The sequence below is a fragment of the Pseudophryne corroboree genome, chromosome 7 (genome assembly GCF_028390025.1).
Source record: "Pseudophryne corroboree isolate aPseCor3 chromosome 7, aPseCor3.hap2, whole genome shotgun sequence".
Taxonomy (NCBI): Eukaryota; Metazoa; Chordata; class Amphibia; order Anura; family Myobatrachidae; genus Pseudophryne; species Pseudophryne corroboree.
In genome coordinates, this window is record NC_086450.1 from 293,877,923 (window position 1) to 293,903,462 (window position 25,540).

The 25,540-nt window shown below is 49.1% G+C and overlaps 1 protein-coding gene across 5 annotated transcripts in view; it reads left to right on the plus strand.

Moving 5' to 3' along the window:
• Positions 1-25,540, plus strand: part of ALG1 (ALG1 chitobiosyldiphosphodolichol beta-mannosyltransferase) — a 190,351-nt gene that overhangs the window by 132,582 nt on the left and 32,229 nt on the right. For all 5 annotated transcript variants that reach the window (XM_063934235.1, XM_063934234.1, XM_063934233.1 and 2 more), the window contains one exon: positions 11,244-11,354. In XM_063934235.1, coding sequence (XP_063790305.1) covers positions 11,244-11,354 — 111 coding nt within the window. The remainder of the gene's footprint in view (positions 1-11,243; positions 11,355-25,540) is intronic.

A 25,540-nucleotide genomic window follows, 5' to 3' on the forward strand; every position in this document is an offset into this window, starting at 1 on the left:
ACAATCCCGACCGCCACAATCCCGACCGCCACAATCCCGACTGCCACAATCCTGACATATTCTCCCTCCGTGGGTGTCCACGACACCCATAGAGGGAGAATATAATAGTGTGCCGAGCGTAGCGAGGCACTGTGCCCGCAGCGTGGCGAGCGAAGCGAGCCCGCAAGGGGCTGCGTTCCGCTCGCCACCCCTGTCAGGATTGTGTGGTCGGGATTCCGGTGTCGGTATTTCGACCGCCGGGATTCCAGCCGGCGGCATTTAGTACTGATCCCCTGTATATTACTGTTGTTTCTGCATGTTCTGTTTGAAAAAACCCAGTTAAAAACAGAAGTACAATTTTCCTACTTACTTGTAAGTTGTTATGGGGGTTGTATTCTCATAGGACAATATTTAATGCCTCAACATGTGAAGGCTGTTCTCTCTTTGGAAGAGCCAGCCAAAACAGTGTCAAAGTCTAAAGCACCTGTGTTTAAACGAACAAAAACAGTTAAAGCTGAATTAGAGTCAGATGAGCTGACGGAAATGATGGAAGAATCTTGGGCGACGCCCCGTAAAAAGTATAAGATTCCGAAAAGATGGAATTCTTATTATCCATTTCCAGCTGCGGATTGTTCGAAAAGAGAAGTTCCTCCAAAAGTAGATACACATGTACTGCGACTTGTGCATAAATCTGCTTTACCACTGTCATCTACCTCACTAAATGATGTCACAGACAGAAGGGTAGATAGCTTCTTGAAAAATATATTTTCTCTCGCAGGAGCAGTGGTAATACCTGCTATGGCTTCGGCCTGCTTAGCAAAGGCAATGGGCGAATGGATAGAGGAGCTAGAGAATGACCTCTCTTCTCCTAATAGGGAGCAAGAGTATCATTTAAGCCGTTTAAGACAATCTGCCCAATACTTGGAAGAAGCGGCAATTGACATAGGTACAATCGCTTCTAGAGCATCAGCCTTGACGGTAGCCGCTCGTAGAGCAATTTGGCTGCGCACTTGGAAAGCGGATGCAGAATCCAAGAAGGAATTGGAAGCATTACCTTTCATTGGTAATATATTGTTTGGGAAACGTTTGTCAGGCATTCTAGAATCGGAAGCTGAGTCGAAGAAGGTCAGATTTCCGACTAGTTATAACCCTAAGTCTAGGGGTTCAAAGTTTCGGCCATTTAGATGGCAAGGCAAAGCAAAGGCTAAGGAGGAGTCTAAGCAACCCCAGTTCAAAACCAGGGGTAGGAAGCAGTGGGCTAGCAAGAAGCCAGCTTCCAAGCCTGAACAGAAACCATCAGCCTGAAGAGACGGGCCTCCGCCTGGAGGATTCCAGGGTTGGGGGCCGACTCCTTCGTTTTGCACACATATGGCAACAGTCAACAACAGATGCTTGGGTGCAGAAGGTGGTATCTCAGGGGTATGGGTTCCCATTCAGGAGGCAGCCTCCTCAAAGATTTTTTTGCACCAGCCCGTCTCGTATAGAGTCGAAGGCCAATGCCCTGCAAGAAGCAGTCCAAAAATTACTGCAGTCAGGTGTGATTGTCCCAGTACCTCCATCACAAAGGGGACAGGGGTTTTACTCCAATCTATTTCTGATCCAGAAGCCAAATGGGTCATTTCGACCAATTCTCAATCTGAAAATGTTAAACAAATACATTTGGATCCCAAGGTTCCACATGGAGACATTACGCTCCATAATGTTGGCTATGGAACCGGGAGATTACATGGTATCTCTGGATGTACAGGATGCTTACCTACATGTGCCTATAGCACTCTCTCATCAGTGTTACCTCAGGTTTGCCATCTTCCAGGAACATTTTCAGTTCCAAGCCTTGCCCTTTGGGCTAGCAACAGCACCCAGGGTGTTTACCAAAATTATGGTGGTTATGGCAGCTTGTCTTCGCAAGCAGGGGATAAGAATATTCCCATACCTCAACCTGTTAATCCTAGCACATTCGCAAGAGTTACTTTTGAGCCATCTTCAACAGACAGTAGTTTGTTTACAGAGACACGGGTTGCTCATAAAATGGGAAAAGTCGTCTCTGAATCCGTCACAGCGGATGGTTCATTTGGGGGCCATATTGGATTCAGACCTACAGAAAGTTTTCTTACCAGAGTAAAAGATAGTCAAGGTGCAGGTCATGGCTCAGGAAGCATTGCACACCCAGACAATGTCAGTCCATGCAGCAATGCGACTGTTGGGTCTGATGGTATCAACCTTCGACATGGTGGAATATGCGCAATTCCACTCCAGACCATTACAGCACCTTATTCTGACCAAATGGAACGGAAATCATCAGATGATAAAAAAGCACATGATAAAGTTTACGGAAAAAGTAAAAAGGTCTCTAGCGTGGTGGCTACAGACAGACCATTTAAACAAGGGGAGGCCCTTTTGGATAAAAGAATGGCAAGTCCTGACAACAGATGCCAGTTTGCAAGGCTGGGTTGCGGTACTCGGAAGCCTTTGGTTCCAGGGAAAATGGACCGTAAGGGAAAGTCGCCTGCCCATAAATCTGTTGGAAATAAGGGCCATTTATATGGCTCTGGTTCAGGCAAAGGACAGTCTGCAAGGAAGACCGGTCCAGATTCGCTCAGACAATGCGACAGCAGTAGTGTACCTCAATCATCAAGGAAGAACTCAGAGCAAAAGATTGATGGAGGAAGTAACTCCCATTCTAAAATGGGCAGAACTCCATCTGTACAGAAAAAAGAGTATTTGTACACAGCGCCAATAGTAAATTGCAGCTTTAGTGAGCCTATAGGCGACTCCTCACACGTCACAAAAATGGTCAGACAGAAAGCAATAAGGTTCACTAATAGCGCTAATCACAAAATGTTCACATAATGGTTCAATTTCTTACATCAAAGATAGATCCAATAAATGAAGTTTTTCTGTTCCAACTTTGTCAAGGGAATAGTGTGAGTACCGTACCTCAAATCGATATTAGCCTTGTGTCTCAAGCGTATTTCCTCACTACAATTGGTAGATGGAATCCTACAAGGCGGCTGTGCCAGCCAGCTCCCAGGATGCAGTGCGACGGCTGTATTATATACGGGGAGTGCGGTCACTGAGTCCCAGCATTGTCAGCATTGTTTGTCCCAGGTGTACTGAACTGGGAAGCGGATTTTCTCAGTCGACACACCATTCAGGAAACCGAATGATGCCAGAGGGTCCCTCATTCTGGAACAATAGCACTGAAGCTTGTTGAGACAAGAGGCCATCAGATCGATCTGTGGGCTGCCCCACAGATCTGTTATCAGTTGAAACACCTGAGGGTGAAGATCCCATTCTATTGGGTGGAGGTCGTGACAGCTGAGGAAGTCTGCTTCCCAGTTGTCGACTCCTGGAATGAATATGGCCGACACCGCCCTTGCATTCTGTTTGACCCAGCGGAGAATCTTGGATACCTTCCTCATGCAGGACCTGCTCTTTGTTCCACCTTGCCGAATGACGCAAGCCACAGACGTGGCGTTGTCAGACTGTACCTGAATGGCCAGGCTTGGAGCAGATGAGCTGCCTGTAGCAGAGCATTCTAGATCGCTCTGAGTTCCAGTATGTTTATAGGGAGGCGGCTTTCGAGGAGTGACCACCGGCCCTGGAACTGTTGTTCCAGGGTTACTGAGCCCCATCCCCGAAGGTTGGCATCTGTGGTCAAGAGAATCCAATACGGGATCCCGAAGCTCTGCCCCTCCAAGAGGTTGGAGGATTGCAGCCACCACAGGAGGGAGATCCTGGCCTGTGGTGGGAGACGTATGACCTGGTGCATCTGCAGATGTGAACACAACCATTTCTCTAACGTCGTTGAGGATGCTGGGCCTCCGTAATGACCATGGGGAATAGACGGGCTCCGCAGGAGATAGGGCACTTTAAGAAAGCTTTGGATTCTGGGTGTGCACTGGCTCCTCCCTCTATGCCCCTCCTCCAGACCTCAGTTTTACACTGTGCCCAGAGCGAGATGGGTGCACTGCAGGGAGCTCCCTGAGTTCTCTGCCTAGAAAGCATTTATGTTTGGATTTTTTTCTACATTTTTACAGGGAGCACTGCTGGCAACAGGCTCCCTGCATCGAGGGACTAAGGAGAGAGGGGCAGACCTTCTTGTCTAAGATAGGCTCTGCTTCCTCGGCTACTGGACACCATTAGCTCCAGAGGGGGTGAACACAGGTTCTTACTGGGCGTCCACCCCCAGAGCCGCGCCGCCGTTCTCCTCACAGAGCCAGAAGAAACGAAGTCAGAAGACGTCTCAGGCGGCAGAAGCCTTCAGAGTTAACGCACAGCACCGCAGCTGTGCGTCATTGCTCCCATACACCTCACATACTCCGGTCACTGTAAGGGTACAGGGCGGCAGAAGCCTTCAGAGGTAACGCACAGCACCGCAGCTGTGCGTCATTGCTCCCATACACCTCACATACTCCGGTCACTGTAAGGGTACAGGGCGCAGGGGGGGGCACCCTGGGCAGCAATATAACACCTCTCTTATGGCAAAAAGTATATACACATGTACAGGTGGGCACTGTACATGTATATAAAAGAGCCCCCGCCATATTTTAGTAAGTTTAAGCGGGACAGAAGCCCGCCGCCGAGGGGCGGGGCTTCTCCCTCAGCACTCACCAGCGCCATTTTCTCTCCACAGCACCGCTGAGAGGAAGCTCCCCGGACTCTCCCCTGCTTGACACACGGTGAAGAGGGTTTTAAAGTAGAGGGGGGGCACATATTTGGCGATTATACATTACAGCAGCGCTACTAGGTAAACATTGTGTTTTTTCCTGGGTTATATAGCGCTGGGGTGTGTGCTGGCATTCTCTCTCTCTGTCTCTCCAAAGGGCTTGGGGGGGAACCTGTCTTCAGATAAGAGATTCCCTGTGTGTGTGGAGTGTGTCGGTACGTGTGTGTCACCATGTCTGCGGTAAAAGGCTCTCCTAAGGAAGAGATGGAGCAAATCTGTGTGGGTGCGTGGTGTCTCCGTCGACAACGCCGACACCTGATTGGATATGTGAAATTAAGTGCTAAGATGAACTTATTACAAAAGATTAGAGAACAGACAGGGAATCTACCCATGTCTGTCCCTATGTCACAGAGACCTTCAGAGTCTCACAACGCTCACTATCCAAAATAATAGACATCGACACGGAGTCTGACTCCAGTGTCTACTACGTTAATGCAAAGTACAGCCAAGACTGGCAGAAAAGTATTCAATATATGATTATTGTAATAAAAGATGTTTTGCATAACACTGATGACTCATCTGTCCCTGACACAAGGGTACACATGTTTAAGGGGAAGAAAGCTGAGGTAAATTTCCCTCCTCTTATGAAGAAAAAGAGCGTGAATCTCCAGACAAGAGACTGCAGCTTCCCAAAAAGAATTCTCAGGGTGTATCCTTTCCCTAATGGGGCCAGGATACGATGGGAATCTTCCCCTAGGGTGTACAAGGCATTGACACGTTTAACCAAAAAGGTAGCGCTGACTTAACAGCTATCCTTAGGGATCCTGCAGATAGCATGCAGTAAAAGTACTTTGAAGTCCATTTACACACATTCTGGTACACTACTCAGACCGGCGATTGTGTCGGCATGGGTTTATAGCGCGGTAGCAGTGTAGTCAGATACCTTATCAGCGGAGGTTGAAACCCTAGATAAGGATGACATATTATTGTCCCTAGTGTGTATATATATATATATATATATATATATGTGTAAAAGTTGTTGGCTTTTATATATATATATATATATATATATATATATATGACATACCCAAAGAGACGTTAGTCTACTGGGTTCTAGAGTCAACGCTATGGCGAATGGACAGGTGATGCCGACTAAAAGAGGCATATGGATACTCAACCTTGGCTGTAGTTCCGAATACGTACGGTTCGGTCAGACCGATTTAAAATGAAAACCTCTGAACCTATACTAGAAAAGGTTCAAAATTAAAATGGAATCGCTCAGAGCGATCATGGCCAGCATGGAAAGGGGGGATTTGATGGTGTATCTAGACATAAAGGCTGCATACCTTCATGTTCCCATTTATCCACCCCATCAAGCGTACCTGACAATTGCGGTACAGTATTGTCATTACCAATTTCAGGGTAATTGGCAGAAATGATGGTGCTCCTACGCAAGCAAGGAGTCACAGTTATCCCATACTTGGACGATCTCCTATGAGGCGAGATCAAAAGAGCAGTTGTTGAACAGCGTGTCACTTTCGCTGAAGGTGTCACAGCAACACTGCTAGTTTCTCAATATCCGGAAGTCACAGTTGGTTCCTACGACTAGTCTGCCCTTCTTGGGTATGATTCTGGATACGGACCAGAAAGGGGTTTACCTTCAGATAGAGAAGGCCCAGGAACTCATGACTCTGGTCAGGAACTTTTTGAAACCAAGACAGGTGTCTGCATCGCTGCACCCGAGTCCGTGGGAAAATCATTCCCTTCGGCAGGTTCCATGCGAGGTCTTTCAAATGGGACCTACTGGACAAGTGGTCCGGGTCACATCTACAGATTCATCAGTTGATCACCCTCTCCCCCAGGGCCAGGGTATCTCTGCTGTGGTGGCTGCAAGATGCTCACCTTCTATAGGGCCGCAGGTTCAGCATTCAGGACTGGATCCTGGTGACCACGGACGCGAGCCTCCGAGGTTGGGGAGCAGTCACACAGGGAAAAATAAAATGTCCAAGGTCTTTGGTCAAGTCAAGAGACTTGTCTTCACTTCTTGGAACTAAGGGCCATATACAACGCCCTACGTCAGGCCTCCGCCTGAGTGTCTCTCTGCCGGAGTCGCGTATTCCCGGAGTGTTTGCAACTTCACATACTGACCTCAGTACTTCCAATAAGGGGGGTGAGGAAGCAACTCCCAACTGTGGCTGCACGCCGCTCAGCTTCTCCTCGTTGGTACTTTTAAAGGAGCTCCTCACCAAGGTATAGGTTGGAGATATTTTACCAAGATGTCGGTTCTGTGGTCCCAAACGTCGGTGTTCCCAAATAAAGTATGGAAATGTCCTTAACGCGTTTCTCCGTTATGTCAATTGAACGGTTTCATCAGAAGGTCATAAATATTATAGGCACTTTTTCCTTTTTTGCACTATTAATTTATAGACACTGCAGGTGTTTAGCGCTCTCTTTACAATATATCTGTGACTGTTGTATAGTTTACTTCTAGCTATAAGTGGGAGCAGCTTGTTTTTGAATAAGTGGCAATCGGTATAAAATTTTGGTTCCTTTTCCTTATTGGGATTAGGGCAAGATTTATCATAACCAGTATACTGGTGCGCCTGAGATATTGTCTGCCCACAGACGTCCGGGGAGTGACATTTAGTTGACCTCCCGGTACGTCTGTGTGTATACAAGGACTGTTTATTCTTCTGCAGAACTGCCCGACCCAACTCCTGAATTGCGTTCGCCTTGTCCGTAGGGAGGAAGACCTTCTGAGCCACTGTCCAGGATCATCCCGAGAAACTGGAGACGCTGGGTTGGCTCCAGGTGGGTGGGTGGAAAGTTCAGAATCCACCCATGGTGTGATAGCAGGGATGTAGTGCGGGAGATGCTGTCCAGAACTTCCTTCGATCTTGCTTTGATCAGCATATTGGGGGTCATTCCGAGTTGTTTGCTCGCTAGCTGCTTTTAGCAGCATAGCACACGCTAGGCCGCCGCCCTCTGGGAGTGTATCTTAGCTTAGCAGAATAGCGAACGAAAAATTAGCAAAACTGCTACTAAATAATTCTTTGCAGTTTCTGAGTAGCTCCGGACCTACTCACAGATTGCGATCAGCTCAGTCCGTTTAGTTCCTGGTTTGACGTCACAAACACTCCCTGTGTTCGGCCAGACACTCCCGCATTTTTCCCTGACACGCCCGCGTTTTTTCGCAAACGCCGGGAAAACGCTGAGTTGCCGCCCAGAAACGCCCCTTTCCTGTCAATTATTTACCGAACAGCAGTGCGACTGAAAAGCGCTGCAGGATCCACAGCAAAACTGCTAAGTTTTGTGTTAAATAACGAAGCGCATGCGCCCTGCGTGCCTTGCACATGCGCAATTTGCAACAAATCGCAGCATAGCGAAAATCAGCAACGAGAGAACAACTCGGAATGACCCCCATAGTCCAGGTAGGGGACAATGTTCACACTTTGAATCCTAAGTTGAACATCATTTCCACCATCACTTTGGGGAAAACCCTTGGGGCCGTGGATAGGCTGAAGGAACAATGACCTGGGTCTGCGCTAACTTTTGAATGGCCTCCTGCAACAAGAGGCGCATGGTTTCTGAAGCTGGTCAACCCGACTTGAAAAACCTGAGAGGTGGAAGACTTTCGAATTCCAGCTTATAGCCTTGGGAGATTAGTTCTTTTACCTAGGCGTCCTGGCAGGAGCTGTTCCAGATGGAGCTGAAGAATCTCAGACGAGCTCCCACCCTGGGGTCCCCCTGGAGTGGAGGGACACCGTCATGCTGAGGGTTTAGAGGAGACGGAGCTGATGCCCTGTTACTTGGAAGCGGAGGTGGCAGGTTTACGAGACTTGCCTCTTGAACCTCGTGCCGCATTTGAGTCACCTTGCGCCTTACCTTTAAAGCGCGGCACCTGAAATGACTGCAGAGTTGGCCCAATGTAGGAACGTCTAGCCAGTGGAGGAGTCGAGGGGAGGTACGTGGACTTAACAGCAGTAGCCTTTGAAATCCAGGTATCCAATTCACCCCCGAACAGCCAATCTCCTGTGAAGGGTAAGGCTTCCACACTCTTTTTGGCTCCGCGTCCGCCACCCACTGACGTAACCACAACGCTCTGCGTGCGGAAACCGCCATGGTAAGGGCATTTATTACCCCAATACTTTTGATGTTATCATAGAGAAAGCGGGCAGACTCCTGTATGTGCTGAATTAGTATCACCATATCAGCTAGGGACTTGTCCCCAGCAAGGCCCTCTTGGATGTTACCGGCCCAAGTATGAATGGCATGTGTCATCCAACAACCTGCAATAACAGGCCTCTGGGAGGCCCCCGCTGCAACATAAATAGACTTTAAAGTTGTTTCTATTTTCCTGTCTGCGGGTTCCTTTAAGGCCGTAGCCCCAGGAACCGGCAGTACTGTATTTTCTTGACAGACTCAATACTGATGCATCAACAGCAGGGTGAGTTTCACAGACCTTGGGCCCCTCTTGTGCAAAAGGGAAGGTGACCATCCATTAGTTTGACACCTGGAATTTCTTTTCAGGATTTGCCCATTGCTCTCTCAAAAGATCATCCAGTTTCTTAGAGTCAGGAAATGTGACCTGTAGCTTTTTCTGTGATGATAAAAAGGATTGCTGCACATCTGTCTCATTCCCAGGAATATTTAAGACATCTCTTATAGCAAAAAGTAAGTCTACTCCTTGTGCACCAGAGGAATCATCTAATTCAGTATTAGATTCCAGCTCTTCCCCCTCCTCTACCTCTGGTACCTCCTCCTCAGATGCTGAGAGGATATCGGGTAAGCCCCTTTTTTGGGGTAACTGATTGGATAGAGAAGAAACACGTCTACTTTCTGCCCTATCTTTTGCCAGAGCAGCAGTAGACTGTTGTAACTGCTGCCTTTCTTGCCTAGCAGTAGTCTGTACTTTTGACATGTCAACGATCATAGATTTTATAGAGCTGAGCCACGCAGGCTCCTGCAAATCACCCCCTGAAGCCCCACTATCTTGTGAGGGCTGACTGTATGGTTCACACATGAGAGAATCTTCAGGGGAGGAGGAAAACATGGTGTGACAAACAGTGCACACAGATTTGTTTCACCATGCTGACAAAGGACATTAACATTCACACACAAACATAGAGAATAACAGGTACAAGCAAGCCTGCCCAAGACTATTGTGTGTGGAGGGACCAGCACCAGCATGAAAACTAACAATTATATAGTTAGAAGTGAGACAATTTGTTATATAGTGCTAACTGCTTGAAGAGCCTAATAATATAGGTCTCACAGCGGGCTCTCCCCCTTAACTACACCCCTGTACCAGTCTCTGGCCGAGAAGGATCCCTTGGAGGAGCTGGCAGTCCTGCAGCAGTGCTGTGTGTGCCGGAAATGGCGCCAAGAAGACGCTAGTCCCGCTCTGAGGAAGCTCCGCACCTACAATGGCGCCGGAGCTATGCTGATATTTATACTGGCAAATGTCTTCAAAGTGTGTAAAATAAGGTACAATCGCCTATTTTCACTATCGCTGCCAGTCTACGCAGGGGGGGGTTTATGGGATCACCTCCAGGAGCGTCAGTTTGCCCGCCCTGCGTTCATGCCGCACATAGGAACAGGGTTTCCCCCTAGCGGGGTCCAGGGTTGTCACTCCTCACTCTGCCGACCTTCAGGCTCTGTACTGGGGGTGTGCAGCGTGCTGCGGGTGTGTGCGCGAGAGCGCAATGCCTGCAGTACACTGACCCTCAGGACCGTTGTCCTGTCAGTGGGATCCGACTCAGCACCCCTAAACGAGGCTGGTGTCGGGCCCCCCCACCAGTGTCCCCCTCAGTGCAGGTAAGCTGTTGCCCAAACCGCTTACCTGAAAATAACAAACAGAAACTAAACTGAAGAAAAACTCTGGATCTCCAGAGTGTGCATCCTCTCCTGGGGGCACATTTTTCTAAACTGAGCAGTAGGGGAGGGCATAGTGGGGATGAGCCAGCACACCCTGTGGAAGAAATTTAAAGTGCACCGGCTCCTTTGGACCCCTTCTATACCCATTGTACTAAGGTCTCCAGTATCCCTTATGGATGGGAAGATGGGCCAAAAAGTTGTCAGAATTGGCAGCTAATTTGGCAAAACACGTGGCTTCGCGGCTAATCCGCCGATCCACGTGTTTTCCGACAAGTTGGAAAAATGGCATCTCCATTGAATAGTTCGAATCTGGATTCGACCAAAAAAAAGTTGAAAACTGCCGTCTGCGACTTGACTGCAATTTCGACTTCAATTGAATAGACCTGTAAGACGCATTTTCAGCAAAAAAGGTGCCTATCGCTAGCAGAGTCTCACTGGACCTGGTGTGCTGAGAGGGGTTGTTTGGCGTGACTACAGTAATGATATATGCGGACACATCTGCAGATATACTGTACCTTGTACCACCATGTACCGGGCATACAGTAGTACTCTGCTATACTGATGCTATATTGTAGTGTTCAGGGTTATGGGTTTTCTTTTGGCATGAATAACGTGCATTTTTAATGTGCAATCTGTATTCTATTATAATACGAGTTTACACTGACATTGCATTACATCTGTTACTCAAGATTACTTTGAATTTTGTTTTTAATCTTAGGAAAAGGACCATTAAAGGAATATTACACTAAATTAATAAGAGAGCTTCAGCTTGAGAATATCCAGATCTGTACACCTTGGTTAGAAGCTGAAATTTATCCAGTGTTACTTGGTAAGAACAATGGGAAGCATTCGTTTTCTATATTGTCTAAGCATTTTAATATGCAAATGTACTTATGCTAGACTAATAGCATAGATATAATAACATACTAATGATACATTCAGAAATATATACATTATGCAGATGGAAAACTAGTAACTAGTAATATTTGGTATTAGTAAATCTTTTTTTTTTTGTGCTAAATATTATGAATCTTATTTCTCTAACGTCCTAGTGGACGCTGGGGACTCCGTAAGGACCATGGGGAATAGACGGGCTCCGCAGGAGATAGGGCACTTTAAGAAAGCTTTGGATTCTGGGTGTGCACTGGCTCCTCCCTCTATGTCCCTCCTCTAGACCTCAGTTAGATCCTGTGCCCAGAGGATGAAGGGCGCACTGCAGGGAGCTCTCTTGAGTTCTTTGCTATAGAAAGCATTTTTGTTTTGGATTTTCACCTTTTTACAGGGAGCACTGCTGGCAACAGGCTCCCTGCATCGAGGGACTGAGGATAGAGGGTCAGACCTACTTAACTGATAGGATCTGCTGCCTCGGCTACTAAACACCATTAGCTTCAGAGGGGGTGAACACAGGTTCGTCCTGGGCGTCCACCCCCGGAGCCGCGCCGCCGTTCTCCTCACAGAGCCAGAAGAGCAGAAGCAAGAAGACGTCTCAGGCGGCAGAAGCCTTCAGCTTCACAGAGGTAACGCACAGCACTGCAGCTGTGCGTCATTGCTCCACATCACCTCACACACTCCAGTCACTGTATGGGTGCAGGGCGCAGGGGGGGGGGGCGCCCTGGGCAGCAATAGTTACACCTCTTGGATGGCAAATAGGTATATACATGTACAGCTGGGCACTGTACATGTATATAATTGAGCCCCCGCCATTTTTTCACGATCTTGAGCGGGATAGAAGCCTGTCGCCGAGGGGGCGGGGCTTCTCCCTCAGCACTCACCAGCGCCATTTTTCTCTCCAAAGAACGCTGAGAGGAAGCTCCCCGGACTCTCCCCCTGATTACACACGGTGAAGGGGGTTTAAAAAGAGAGGGGGGGGGCACATAATTGGCAGATACAATATAATACAGCGCTACTGGGGGAAAAACATTCTGTGTTGGTCTCCAGGTTGTTGCGCTGGGGTGTGTGCTGGCATACACTCTGTCTCTGTCTCTCCAAAGGGCCTTTAAGGGAATACTGTCTTCAGAAAAAGTTTCCCTGGGTATGTGCAGTGTGTCGGTACGGGTGTGTCGACATGTTTGATGAGGAAGGCTCGCTAAATGTGGAGTGGGAGTGCTTGAATGTCAGGTCGCCGTCGGCAACGCCGACACCGGACTGGGTGGATATGCTAAATGTCTTGAATGCAAATGTAAATCTGCTGCATAAAAGATTAGACAAGGCTGAAGCTAGGGATCAGTCAGGTAGCCAGCCCGTGCCTGTCCCTGGGGAGCCAGGACCTTCAGGGTCTCAAAAGCGCCCCATATCCCAGGTCGCTGACACAGATACCGACACAGATACTGACTCTAGTGTCGACTATGAGGATGCAAAATTACAGCCGAAGGTGGCAAAATGTATTAGGTACATGATTATTGCCATAAAGGAGGTTTTGCATATCACGGTTCACATGTATAAAGGGAAAAGGCCTGAGGTCACGTTTCCGTCCTCATTTGAGCTAAGCGAATTATGCGAAAAGGCTTGGGAATCTCCAGATCGGAGACTACAGGTTCCCAAAAGGATTCTCATGGCGTATCCCTTTCCACAGAAGGATCGGATACGATGGGAATCTGCGCCTAAAGTAGACAAGGCGCTGACACGCTTATCCAAGAAGGTGGCACTGCCTTCTCCGGATACAGCTTCCCTCAAGGATCCTGCTGATCGCAAGCAGGAAATCACCCTGAAGCACATTTACACACATTCATGAACTATAGTTAGGCCGGCCATGGCGTCGGCCTGGGTTTGTAGTGCTGTCGTGGCATGGGCAGACTCCTGATCTACGGAGATTGACACCTTAGATAGGGATACCATCCAAATGACCATGGAGCATATCAGAGATGCTGCCTTGTATATGAGGGATGCTCAGAGAGACATTTGTTTACTAAGCTCTAGAATAAACGCTATGTCTATTTCTGCTAGGCGGCTCTTGTGGACCCGACAGTGGACGGGAGACGCCGACTCGAAGCGGCAAATGGAGTCATTGCCGTACAAGGGGGAGGAGTTGTTTGGAGAAGGCCTCTCGGACCTAGTCTCTACTGCTACGGCTGGTAAATCGAATTTTTTACCTTATGTTCCCCCGCAGCATTCTAAGAAGGTACCGCATTATCAAATGCAGTCCTTTCGTTCAAATAAAAACAAGAAGGTACGTGGATCGTCCTTCGTTGCCAGAGGTAAAGGCAAGGGAATACGGCTGCACTCAGCTAGTTCCCAGGAGCAGAAGTCCTCCCCTGCTTCCGCAAAGTCCACAGCATGACGCTGGGGCTTTCCGGGGGGGGGGGGGGGGGGTCAGATCAAGTGGGGCACGTCTTCGTCTTTTCAGCCACGTCTGGGTTCAAGCACAGGTGGTTCCCTGGGCAATAGAGATTGTTTCCCAGGGATACAGACTGGAATTCGAAGACATGCCCCCTCGCCGGTTTTTCAAATCGGCTCTGCCACAAGGTTCCTCATCTCCAGCAAGGAGAGGGTTATTATTCATCCCTGTTTCTCTGACGTCCTAGTGGATGCTGGGAACTTCGTAAGGACCACGGGGAATAGCGGCTCCGCAGGAGACTGGGCACAAAAGTAAAAGCTTTAGGACTACCTGGTGTGCACTGGCTCCTCCCCCTATGACCCTCCTCCAAGCCTCAGATTTTTGTGCCCGGCCGAGAAGGGTGCACACTAGGGGCTCTCCTGAGCTTCTTAGTGAAAAGTTTAGTTTTAGGTTTTTTATTTTCAGTGAGACCTGCTGGCAACAGGCTCACTGCATCGAGGGACTAAGGGGAGAAGAAGCGAACTCACCTGCGTGCAGAGTGGATTGGGCTTCTTAGGCTACTGGACACCATTAGCTCCAGAGGGACCGAACACAGGCCCAGCCTCGGAGCTCGGTCCCGGAGCCGCGCCGCCGGCCCCCTTACAGAGCCAGAAGCAAGAAAAGGTCCGGAAAAATCGGCGGCAGAAGACATCAGTCTTCAACAAGGTAGCGCACAGCACTGCAGCTGTGCGCCATTGTTACTCAGGCACACTTCACACTCCGGTCACTGAGGGTGCAGGGCGCTAGGGGGGGGGCGCCCTGAGCAGCAATGTAAAACACCTTGGCTGGCATAAATACACCACATATAACCCCCAGGGCTATATGGGTGTATTTTAACCCCTGCCAGAATTACCAAAAAAGCGGGAGAAAAGGCCGCCGAGAAGGGGGCGGAGCCTATCTCCTCAGCACACGGGCGCCATTTTCCATCACAGCTCCGCTGGAAGGACGTCTCCCTGACTCTCCCCTGCAGTCCTGCACTACAGAAAAGGGTAAAAAATAGAGCGGGGGCACTAATTTGGCGCAGTTTTATATTAACAGCAGCTATAAAGGAAAAGCACACTTGATAGTGGTATTCCTGTATATATATAGCGCTCTGGTGTGTGCTGGCATACTCTCCCTCTGTCTCCCCAAAGGGCTAGTGGGGTCCTGTCCTCTATCAGAGCATTCCCTGTGTGTGTGCGGTGTGTCGGTACGATTGTGTCGACATGTTTGAGGAGGAAAATGAGATGGAAGCGGAGCAATTGCCTATTATACAGTTGTCACCCCCTAGGGAGTCGACACCTGAGTGGATGAGCTTGTGGAAGGAACTGCGTGACAGTGTCAGCTCCTTACGACAGACAGTTGACGACATGAGACAGCCGGCTAATCAGCTTGTGCCTGTCCAGGGGTCTCAAACGCCATCAGGGGCTTTAAAACGCCCGTTACCTCAAATGGCAGACACAGACACGGATACTGACTCCAGTGTCGATGATGAGGAGACAAACGTGACTTCCACTAGGGCCACACGTTACATGATTGAAGCAATGAAAAATGTATTGCATATATCTGATAATACAAGTACCACTAAGAAGGGTATTATGTTTCGTGAGAAAAAACTGCCTGTAGTTTTTCCTGTATCCGAGGAATTAAATGGTGTGTGATGAGGCGTGGGTTTCCCCCGATAAAAAACTGATAATTCCTAAAAGGTTTTCTCTGACGTCCTAAGTGGATGCTGGGGACTCCGTCAGGACCATGGGGATTAGCGGCTCCGCAGGAGACAGGGCACAAAAGTAAAAGCTTTAGGATCAGGTGGTGTGCACTGGCTCCTCCCCCTATGACCCTCCTCCAAGCCTCAGTTAGATTTTTGTGCCCGGCCGAGAAGGGTGCAATCTAGGTGGCTCTCCTAAAGAGCTGCTTAGAGTAAAAGTTTGTTAGGTTTTTTATTTTCAGTGAGTCCTGCTGGCAACAGGCTCACTGCTACGAGGGACTTAGGGGAGAGAAGTGAACTCACCTGCGTGCAGGATGGATTGGCTTCTTAGGCTACTGGACACCATTAGCTCCAGAGGGAGTCGGAACACAGGTCTCACCCTGGGGTTCGTCCCGGAGCCGCGCCGCCGACCCCCCTTGCAGATGCTGAAAAGTGAAGAGGTCCAGAAACGGCGGCAGAAGACTCTTCAGTCTTCATAAGGTAGCGCACAGCACTGCAGCTGTGCGCCATTGTTGTCAGCACACTTCATAGCAGCGGGCACTGAGGGTGCAGGGCGCTGGGGGGGGTGCCCTGGGCAGCAATGATAGTACCTTATTCTGGCTAAAAATACATCACATATAGCCCCTTGGGGCTATATGGATGTATTTAACCCCTGCCAGGTCTCAGAAAAACGGGAGAAGAAGCCAGCCGAAAAGGGGGCGGGGCCTATTCTCCTCAGCACACAGCGCCATTTTCCCTCACAGAAATGCTGGTGGGAAGGCTCCCAGGCTCTCCCCTGCACTGCACTACAGAAACAGGGTTAAAACAGAGAGGGGGGGCACTTATTTGGCGATATGTATATATATATATATATATATATATATATTTTAAAATGCTATAAGGGAAAAACACTTATATAAAGGTTGTCCCTGTATAATTATAGCGTTTTTGGTGTGTGCTGGCAAACTCTCCCTCTGTCTCCCCAAAGGGCTAGTGGGGTCCTGTCCTCTATCAGAGCATTCCCTGTGTGTGTGCTGTGTGTCTGTACGTGTGTGTCGACATGTATGAGGACGATGTTGGTGAGGAGGCGGAGCAATTGCCTGAAATGGTGATGTCACTCTCTAGGGAGTCGACACCGGAATGGATGGCTTATTTAAGGAATTACGTGATAATGTCAACACGCTGCAAGGTCGGTTGACGACATGAGACGGCCGGCAAACAAATTAGTACCTGTCCAGGCGTCTCAAACACCGTCAGGGGCTGTAAAACGCTCATTTACCTCAGTCGGTCGACACAGACACGGACACTGACTCCAGTGTCGACGGTGAAGAAACAAACGTATTTTCCTTTAGGGCCACACGTTACATGTTAAGGGCAATGAAGGAGGTGTTACATATTTCTGATACTACAAGTACCACAAGAAGGGTATTATGTGGGGTGTGAAAAAACTACCTGTAGTTTTTCCTGAATCAGATAAATTAAATGAAGTGTGTGATGATGCGTGGGTTTCCCCCGATAAAAAATTATTGGCGGTATACCCTTTCCCGCCAGAAGTTAGGGCGCGTTGGGAAACACCCTTTAGGGTGGATAAGGCGCTCACACGCTTATCAAAACAAGTGGCGGTACCGTCTCCAGATAGGGCCGCCCTCAAGGAGCCAGCTGAGAGGCTGGAAAATATCCTAAAAAGGTATATACACACATACTGGTGTTATACTGCGACCAGCGATCGCCTCAGCCTGGATGTGCAGCGCTGGGGTGGCTTGGTCGGATTCCCTGACTGAAAATATTGATACCCTTGACAGGGACAGTATTTTATTGACTATAGAGCAATTTAAAGGATGCATTTCTATATATGCGAGATGCACAGAGGGATATTTGCACTCTGGCATCAAGAGTAAGTGCGATGTCCATATCTGCCAGAAGATGTTTATGGACACGACAGTGGTCAGGTGATGCAGATTCCAAACGGCACATGGAAGTATTGCCGTATAAAGGGGAGGAGTTATTTGGGGTCGGTCCATCGGACCTGGTGGCCTCGGCAACAGCTGGAAAATCCACCTTTTTTACCCCAAATCACATCTCAGCAGAAAAAGACAGTCTTTTCAGCCTCAGTCCTTTCGTCCCCATAAGGGCAAGCGGGCAAAAGGCCAGTCATATCTGCCCAGGGATAGAGGAAAGGGAAGAAGACTGCAGCAGGCAGCCCATTCCCAGGAACAGAAGCCCTCCACAGCTTCTGCCAAGTCCTCAGCATGACGCTGGGGCCGTACAAGCGGACTCAAGTGCGGTGGGGGGTCGTCTCAAGAGTTTCAGCGCGTAGTGGGCTCACTCGCAAGTGGACCCCTGGATCCTACAAGTAGTATCCCAGGGGTACAGACTGGAAATTCGAGACGTCTCCCCCTCGCAGGCTCCTGATGTCTGCTTTACCAACGTCTTCCTCCGACAGGGAGGCAGTATTGGAAACAATTCACAAGCTGTATTCCCAGCAGGTGATAATCAAAGTACCCCTCCTACAACAAGGAAAGGGGTATTATTCCACACTATATTGTGGTACTGAAGCCAGACGGCTCGGTGAGACCTATTCTAAATGGGAAATCTTTGAACACTTACATACAAAGGTTCAAATCAAGATGGAGTCACTCAGAGCAGTGATAGCGAACCAGGAAGAAGGGGACTATATGGTGTCCCTGGACATCAAGGATGCTTACCTCCATGTCCCAAATTGCCCTTCTCACCAAGGGTACCTCAGGTTCGTGGTACGGAACTGTCACTATCAGTTTCAGACGCTGCCGTTTGGATTGTCCACGGCACCCCGGGTCTTTACCAAAGTAATGGCCGAAATGATGATTCTTCTTCAAAGAAAAGGCGTCTTAATTATCCCTTACTTGGACGATCTCCTGATAAGGGCAAGGTCCAGAGAACAGTTGGAAGTCGGAGTAGCACTATCTCAAGTAGTTCTACGACAGCACGGGTGGATTCTAAATATCCAAAATCGCAGCCGTTTCCGACGACACGTCTGCTGTTCCTAGGGATGGTTCTGGACACAGTCCAGAAAAAGGTGTTTCTCCCGGAGGAGAAAGCCAGGGAGTTATCCGAGCTAGTCAGGAACCTCCTAAAACCAGGAAAAGTGTCAGTGCATCATTACACAAGAGTCCTGGGAAAAATGGTGGCTTATTACGAAGCGATTCCATTCGGCAGATTCCACGCAAGAACTTTTCAGTGTGATCTGCTGGACAAATGGTCCGGATCGCATTTTCAGATGCATCAGCGGATAACCCTATCTCCAAGGACAAGGGTGTCTCTCCTGTGGTGGTTACAGAGTGCTCATCTTCTAGAGGGCCGCAGATTCGGCATTCAGGATTGGATGCTGGTGACCACGGAGGCCAGCCTGAGAGGCTGGGGAGCAGTCACACGGAAAAAAAAAAAAAAAAATTTCCAGGGAGTGTGATCAAGTCTATAGATTTTTCTCCCACATAAATATACTGGAGCTAAGGGCAATTTACAATGCTCTAAGCTTAGCAAGACCTCTGCTTCAAGGTCAGCCGGTATTGATCCAGTGGGACAACATCACGGCAGTCGCCCACGTAAACAGACAGGGCGGCACAAGAAGCAGGAGGGCAATGGCAGAAACTGCAAGGATTTTTCGCTGGGCGGAAAATCATGTGATAGCACTGTCAGCAGTGTTCATTCCGGGAGTGGACAACTGGGAAGCAGACTTCCTCAGCAGGCACAACCTCCACCCGGGAGAGTGGGGACTTCATCGGGAAGTCTTCCACATGATTGTGAACCGTTGGAAAAGACCAAAGGTGGACATGATGGCGTCCCGCCTGAACAAAAAACTGGACAAGTATTGCGCCAGGTCAAAAGACCCTCAGGCAATAGCTGTGGACGTTCTGGTAACACCGTGGGTGTACCAGTCGGTGTATGTCTTCCCTCCTCTGCTTCTCATACCCAAGGTATTGAGAATTATAAGACGTAGAGGAGTAAGAACTATACTCGTGGCTCCGGATTGGCCAAGAAGGACTTGGTACCCGGAACTTCAAGAGATGCTCACAGAGGACTCATGGCCTCTGCCGCTAAGAAGGGACTTGCTTCAGCAAGTACCATGTCTGTTCCAAGACTTACCGCGGCTGCGTTTGACGGCATGGCGGTTGAACGCCGGATCCTAAGGGAAAAAGGCATTCCGGAAGAGGTCATTCCTACCCTGGTCAAAGCCAGGAAGGAGGTGACCGCACAACATTATCACCACATGTGGCGAAAATATGTTGCGTGGTGTGAGGCCAGGAAGGCCCCATGAAGAAATTTCAACTCGGTCGTTTCCTGCATTTCCTGCAAACAGGAGTGTCTATGGGCCTCAAATTGGGGTCCATTAAGGTTCAAATTTCGGCCCTGTCGATTTTCTTCCAGAAAGAATTGGCTTCAGTTCCTGAAGTCCAGAAGTTTGTCAAGGGAGTACTGCATATACAACCCCCTTTTGTGCCTCCAGTGGCACTGTGGGATCTCAACGTAGTTCTGGGATTCCTAAAATCACATTGGTTTAAACCGCTCAAATCTGTGGATTTGAAATATCTCACAGGGAAAGTGACCATGCTGTTGGCCCTGGCCTCGGCCAGGCGAGTGTCAGAATTGGCGGCGTTTGTCTCAAAAAAGCCCATATCTGATTGTCCATTCGGACAGGGCAGAGCTGCGGACTCATCCCCAGTTTCTCCCTAAGGTGGTGTCAGTGTTTCACCCGAACCAGCTTATTGTGGTACCTGCGGCTACTAGGGACTTGGAGGACTCCAAGTTGCTAGATGTTGTCAGGGCCCTGAAAATATAGTTTCCAGGACGGCTGGAGTCAGGAAAACTGACTTGCTGTTATCCTGTATGCACCCAACAAACTGGGTGCTCTTGCTTCTAAGCAGACGATTGCTAGTTGGATGTGTAGTACAATTCAGCTTGCACATTCTGTGGCAGGCCTGCCACAGCCAAAATATGTAAATGCCCATTCCACAAGGAAGGTGGGCTCATCTTGGGCGGCTGCCCGAGGGGTCTCGGCTTTACAACTTTGCCGAGCTGATACTTGGTCAGGGGCACACCCTGACTGAGGAGGACCTGGAGTTCTCTCATTCGGTGCTGCAGAGTCATCCGCACTCTCCCGCCCGTTTGGGAGCTTTGGTATAATCCCCATGGTCCTGACGGAGTCCCCAGCATCCACTTAGGACGTCAGAGAAAATAAGAATTTACTTACCGATAATTCTATTTCTCGTAGTACGTAGTGGATGCTGGGCGCCCATCCCAAGTGCGGATTGTCTGCAATACTTGTACATAGTTATTGTTACAAAAATCGGGTTATTATTGTTGTGAGCCATCTTTTCAGAGGCTCCGCTGTTATCATACTGTTAACTGGGTTCAGATCACAGGTTGTACAGTGTGATTGGTGTGGCTGGTATGAGTCTTACCCGGGATTCAAAATCCTTCCTTATTGTGTACGCTCGTCCGGGCACAGTATCCTAACTGAGGCTTGGAGGAGGGTCATAGGGGGAGGAGCCAGTGCACACCACCTGATCCTAAAGCTTTTACTTTTGTGCCCTGTCTCCTGCGGAGCCGCTAATCCCCATGGTCCTGACGGAGTCCCCAGCATCCACTACGGACTACGAGAAATAGAATTATCGGTAAGTAAATTCTTATTATTGGCATCGTACCCTTTCCCGCCAGAGGATAGGGCACGTTGGGAAACACCCCCTAGGGTGGATAAAGCGCTCACACGCTTGTCTAAACAGGTAGCACTACCCTCTCCTGATACGGCCGCCCTAAAGGAACCTGCCGATAGAAAGCTGGAGAATATCCTAAAATGTATATACTCTCACACGGGTGTTATACTGCGACCAGCAATAGCCTCAGCCTGGATGTGCAGTGCGGGCCTGGCGTGGTCGGATTCCCTGACTGAAAATATTGATACCCTTGATAGGGACAGTATATTATTGACTATAGAGCATTTGAAGGATGCATTTCTATATATGCGTGATGCACAGAGGGATATTTGCCGACTGGCATTAAGAGTTAGCGCGCTGTCCATTTCTGCAAGAAGAGGTTTATGGACGCGGCAGTGGTCAGGTGATGCGGATTCTAAAAGGCACATGGAAGTATTGCCTTATAAGGGGGAGGAGTTATTTGGGGTAGGTCTATCAGACCTGGTAGCCACGGCAACTGCTGGAAAATCCACATTTTTACCCCAGGTAGCTTCTCAACCTAAGAAGACGCCATACTATCAGGCGCAGTCCTTTCGGCCCCATAAGGGCAAGCGGGCAAAAGGCGCCTCATTTCTGCCCCGTGGCAGAGGGAGAGGAAAAAGGCTGCAACAAACAGCCAGTTCCCAGGAACAAAAGCCCTCTCCCGCCTCCGCAAAGTCCTCAGCATGACGCTGGGGGCCCGTCTCAAGAAGTTCAGTGGGCCCACTCGCAAGTGGACCCCTGGATCCTTCAGGTGGTATCTCAGGGGTACAAATTGGAATTCGAGACGTCTCCCCCTCGCCGTTTTCTAAAGTCTGCTTTACCGACGTCTCCCTCAGACAGGGAGGCAGTATTGGAAGCCATTCACAAGCTGTATTCCCAGCAGGTGATAATCAAGGTACCCCTCCTACAACAGGGAAAGGGGTACTATTCCACACTATTTGTGGTACCGAAGCCGGACGGCTCGGTGAGACCAATTTTAAACCTGAAATCCTTGAACACTTACATACAAAGGTTCAAATTCAAGATGGAGTCACTCAGAGCAGTGATTGCAAACCTGGAAGAAGGGGACTATATGGTGTCTCTGGACATCAAAGATGCTTACCTACACGTCCCAATTTACCCTTCTCACCAAGGGTACCTCAGGTTTGTGGTACAGAATTGTCACTATCAGTTTCAGACGCTGCCGTTTGGATTGTCCACGGCACCCCGGGTCTTTACCAAGGTAATGGCCGAAATGATGATACTCCTTCGAAGGAAGGGAGTTTTAGTTATCCCTTACTTGGACGATCTCCTGATAAGGGCAAGATCCAGGGAACAGTTGGAAGTCGGGGTAGCACTATCTCAGATAGTGCTGCGCCAGCACGGTTGGATTCTCAATATTCCAAAATCGCAGCTGATCCCGACGACACGACTTCTATTCCTAGGGATGATCCTGGACACAGTCCAGAAAAAGGTATTTCTCCCGGAGGAGAAAGCCAGGGAGTTATCCGAACTAGTCAGAAAGCTCCTAAAACCAGGCCAAGTCTCAGTGCATCAATGCACAAGGGTTCTGGGAAAAATGGTGGCTTCTTACGAAGCAATCCCATTCGGCAGATTCCACGCAAGAACCTTCCAGTGGGATCTGCTAGACAAATGGTCCGGGTCGCATCTTCAGATGCATCAGCGGATAATCTTGTCTCCAAGGACAAGAGTGTCTCTCCTGTGGTGGTTGCAGAGTGCTCATCTTCTAGAGGGCCGCAGATTCGGCATTCAGGACTGGGTCCTGGTGACCACGGATGCCAGCCTGAGAGGCTGGGGAGCAGTCACACAGGGAAGAAATTTCCAGGGCTTGTGGTCAAGCCTGGAGACATCACTTCACATAAATATCCTGGAGCTAAGAGCCATCTACAATGCTCTGAGCCTAGCAAGACCTCTGCTTCAAGGTCAGCCGGTGCTGATCCAGTCGGACAACATCACTGCAGTCGCCCACGTAAACAGACAGGGCGGCACAAGAAGCAGGAGGGCAATGACAGAAGTTGCAAGGATTCTTCGCTGGGCAGAAAATCATGTGATAGCACTGTCAGCAGTGTTTATTCCGGGAGTGGACAACTGGGAAGCAGACTTCCTCAGCAGACACGACCTCCACCCGGGGGAGTGGGGACTTCACCCAGAAGTCTTCCACATGATTGTGAACCGTTGGGAAAAACCAAAGGTGGACATGATGGCGTCCCGCCTCAACAAAAAACTAGACAGGTATTGCGCCAGGTCGAGGGACCCTCAGGCAATAGCTGTGGACGCTCTGGTAACACCATGGGTGTACCAGTCAGTGTATGTGTTCCCTCCTCTGCCTCTCATACCCAAGGTACTGAGGATCATAAGAAGGAGAGGAGTAAGGACTATACTCGTGGCTCCGGATTGGCCAAGAAGGACTTGGTACCCGGAACTTCAAGAGATGCTCACAGAGGATCCGTGGCCTCTACCTCTAAGAAAGGACCTGCTCCAGCAGGGACCCTGTCTGTTCCAAGACTTACCGCGGCTGCGTTTGACGGCATGGCGGTTGAACGCCGGATCCTGAAGGAAAAAGGCATTCCGGATGAAGTCATCCCTACCCTGATCAAAGCCAGGAAGGATGTAACCGTACAACATTATCACCGTATTTGGCGTAAATATGTTGCGTGGTGCGAGGCCAGGAAGGCCCCTACAGAGGAATTTCAACTGGGTCGTTTCCTGCATTTCCTGCAAACAGGAGTGTCTATGGGCCTCAAATTGGGGTCCATTAAGGTTCAAATTTCGGCCCTGTCGATTTTCTTCCAAAAAGAACTGGCTTCAGTTCCTGAAGTACAGACGTTTGTCAAGGGGTACTGCATATACAACCTCCTTTTGTGCCTCCAGTGGCACCTTGGGATCTCAATGTAGTTTTGGGATTCCTAAAATCACATTGGTTTGAACCACTTTCCACTGTGGACTTAAAATATCTCACATGGAAGGTGGTAATGCTGTTAGCCCTGGCTTCAGCCAGGCGTGTCTCAGAATTGGCGGCTTTATCCTATAAAAGCCCTTACCTAATTTTTCATACGGACAGGGCAGAATTGAGGACTCGTCCTCAATTTCTCCCTAAGGTGGTTTCAGCATTTCACTTGAACCAGCCTATTGTGGTGCCTGCGGCTACTAGGGACTTGGAGGACTCCAAGTTGCTGGACGTAGTCAGGGCCCTGAAAATATGTTTCCAGGACGGCTGGAGTCAGAAAATCTGACTCGCTGTTTATCCTGTATGCACCCAACAAGCTGGGTGCTCCTGCTTCTAAGCAGACTATTGCTCGTTGGATTTGTAGTACAATTCAGCTTGCACATTCTGTGGCAGGCCTGCCACAGCCAAAATCTGTAAAAGCCCATTCCACAAGGAAAGTGGGCTCATCTTGGGCGGCTGCCCGAGGGGTCTCGGCTTTACAACTTTGCCGAGCAGCTACTTGGTCAGGGGCAAACACGTTTGCTAAATTCTACAAATTTGATACCCTGGCTGAGGAGGACCTGGAGTTCTCTCATTCGGTGCTGCAGAGTCATCCGCACTCTCCCGCCCGTTTGGGAGCTTTGGTATAATCCCCATGGTCCTTACGGAGTTCCCAGCATCCACTAGGACGTCAGAGAAAATAAGAATTTACTTACCGATAATTCTATTTCTCGTAGTCCGTAGTGGATGCTGGGCGCCCATCCCAAGTGCGGATTGTCTGCAATACTTGTACATAGTTATTGTTACAAAAATCGGGTTATTATTGTTGTGAGCCATCTTTTCAGAGGCTCCGCTGTTATCATGCTGTTAACTGGGTTCAGATCACAGGTTGTACGGTGTGATTGGTGTGGCTGGTATGAGTCTTACCCGGGATTCAATATCCTTCCTTATTGTGTACGCTCGTCCGGGCACAGTATCCTAACTGAGGCTTGGAGGAGGGTCATAGGGGGAGGAGCCAGTGCACACCACCTGATCCTTAAGCTTTTATTTTGTGCCCTGTCTCCTGCGGAGCCGCTATTCCCCATGGTCCTTACGGAGTTCCCAGCATCCACTACGGACTACGAGAAATAGAATTATCGGTAAGTAAATTCTTATTTTGTGGTACCGAAACCGGACGGTTTGGTCAGACCCATTCTAAATCTAAAATCCCTGAACCTGTACTTGAAGAGGTTCAAGATGGAATCGCTCAGAATGGTCATCGCCAGCCTGGAGGGAGGGGATTGGATGGTGTCCCTGGACATAAAGGATGCATACCTTCATGTTCCGATTTTCCCCCCTCACCAGGCGTTTCTGAGATTTGCAGTACAGGATTGTCACTACCAATTTCAGACGTTGCCGT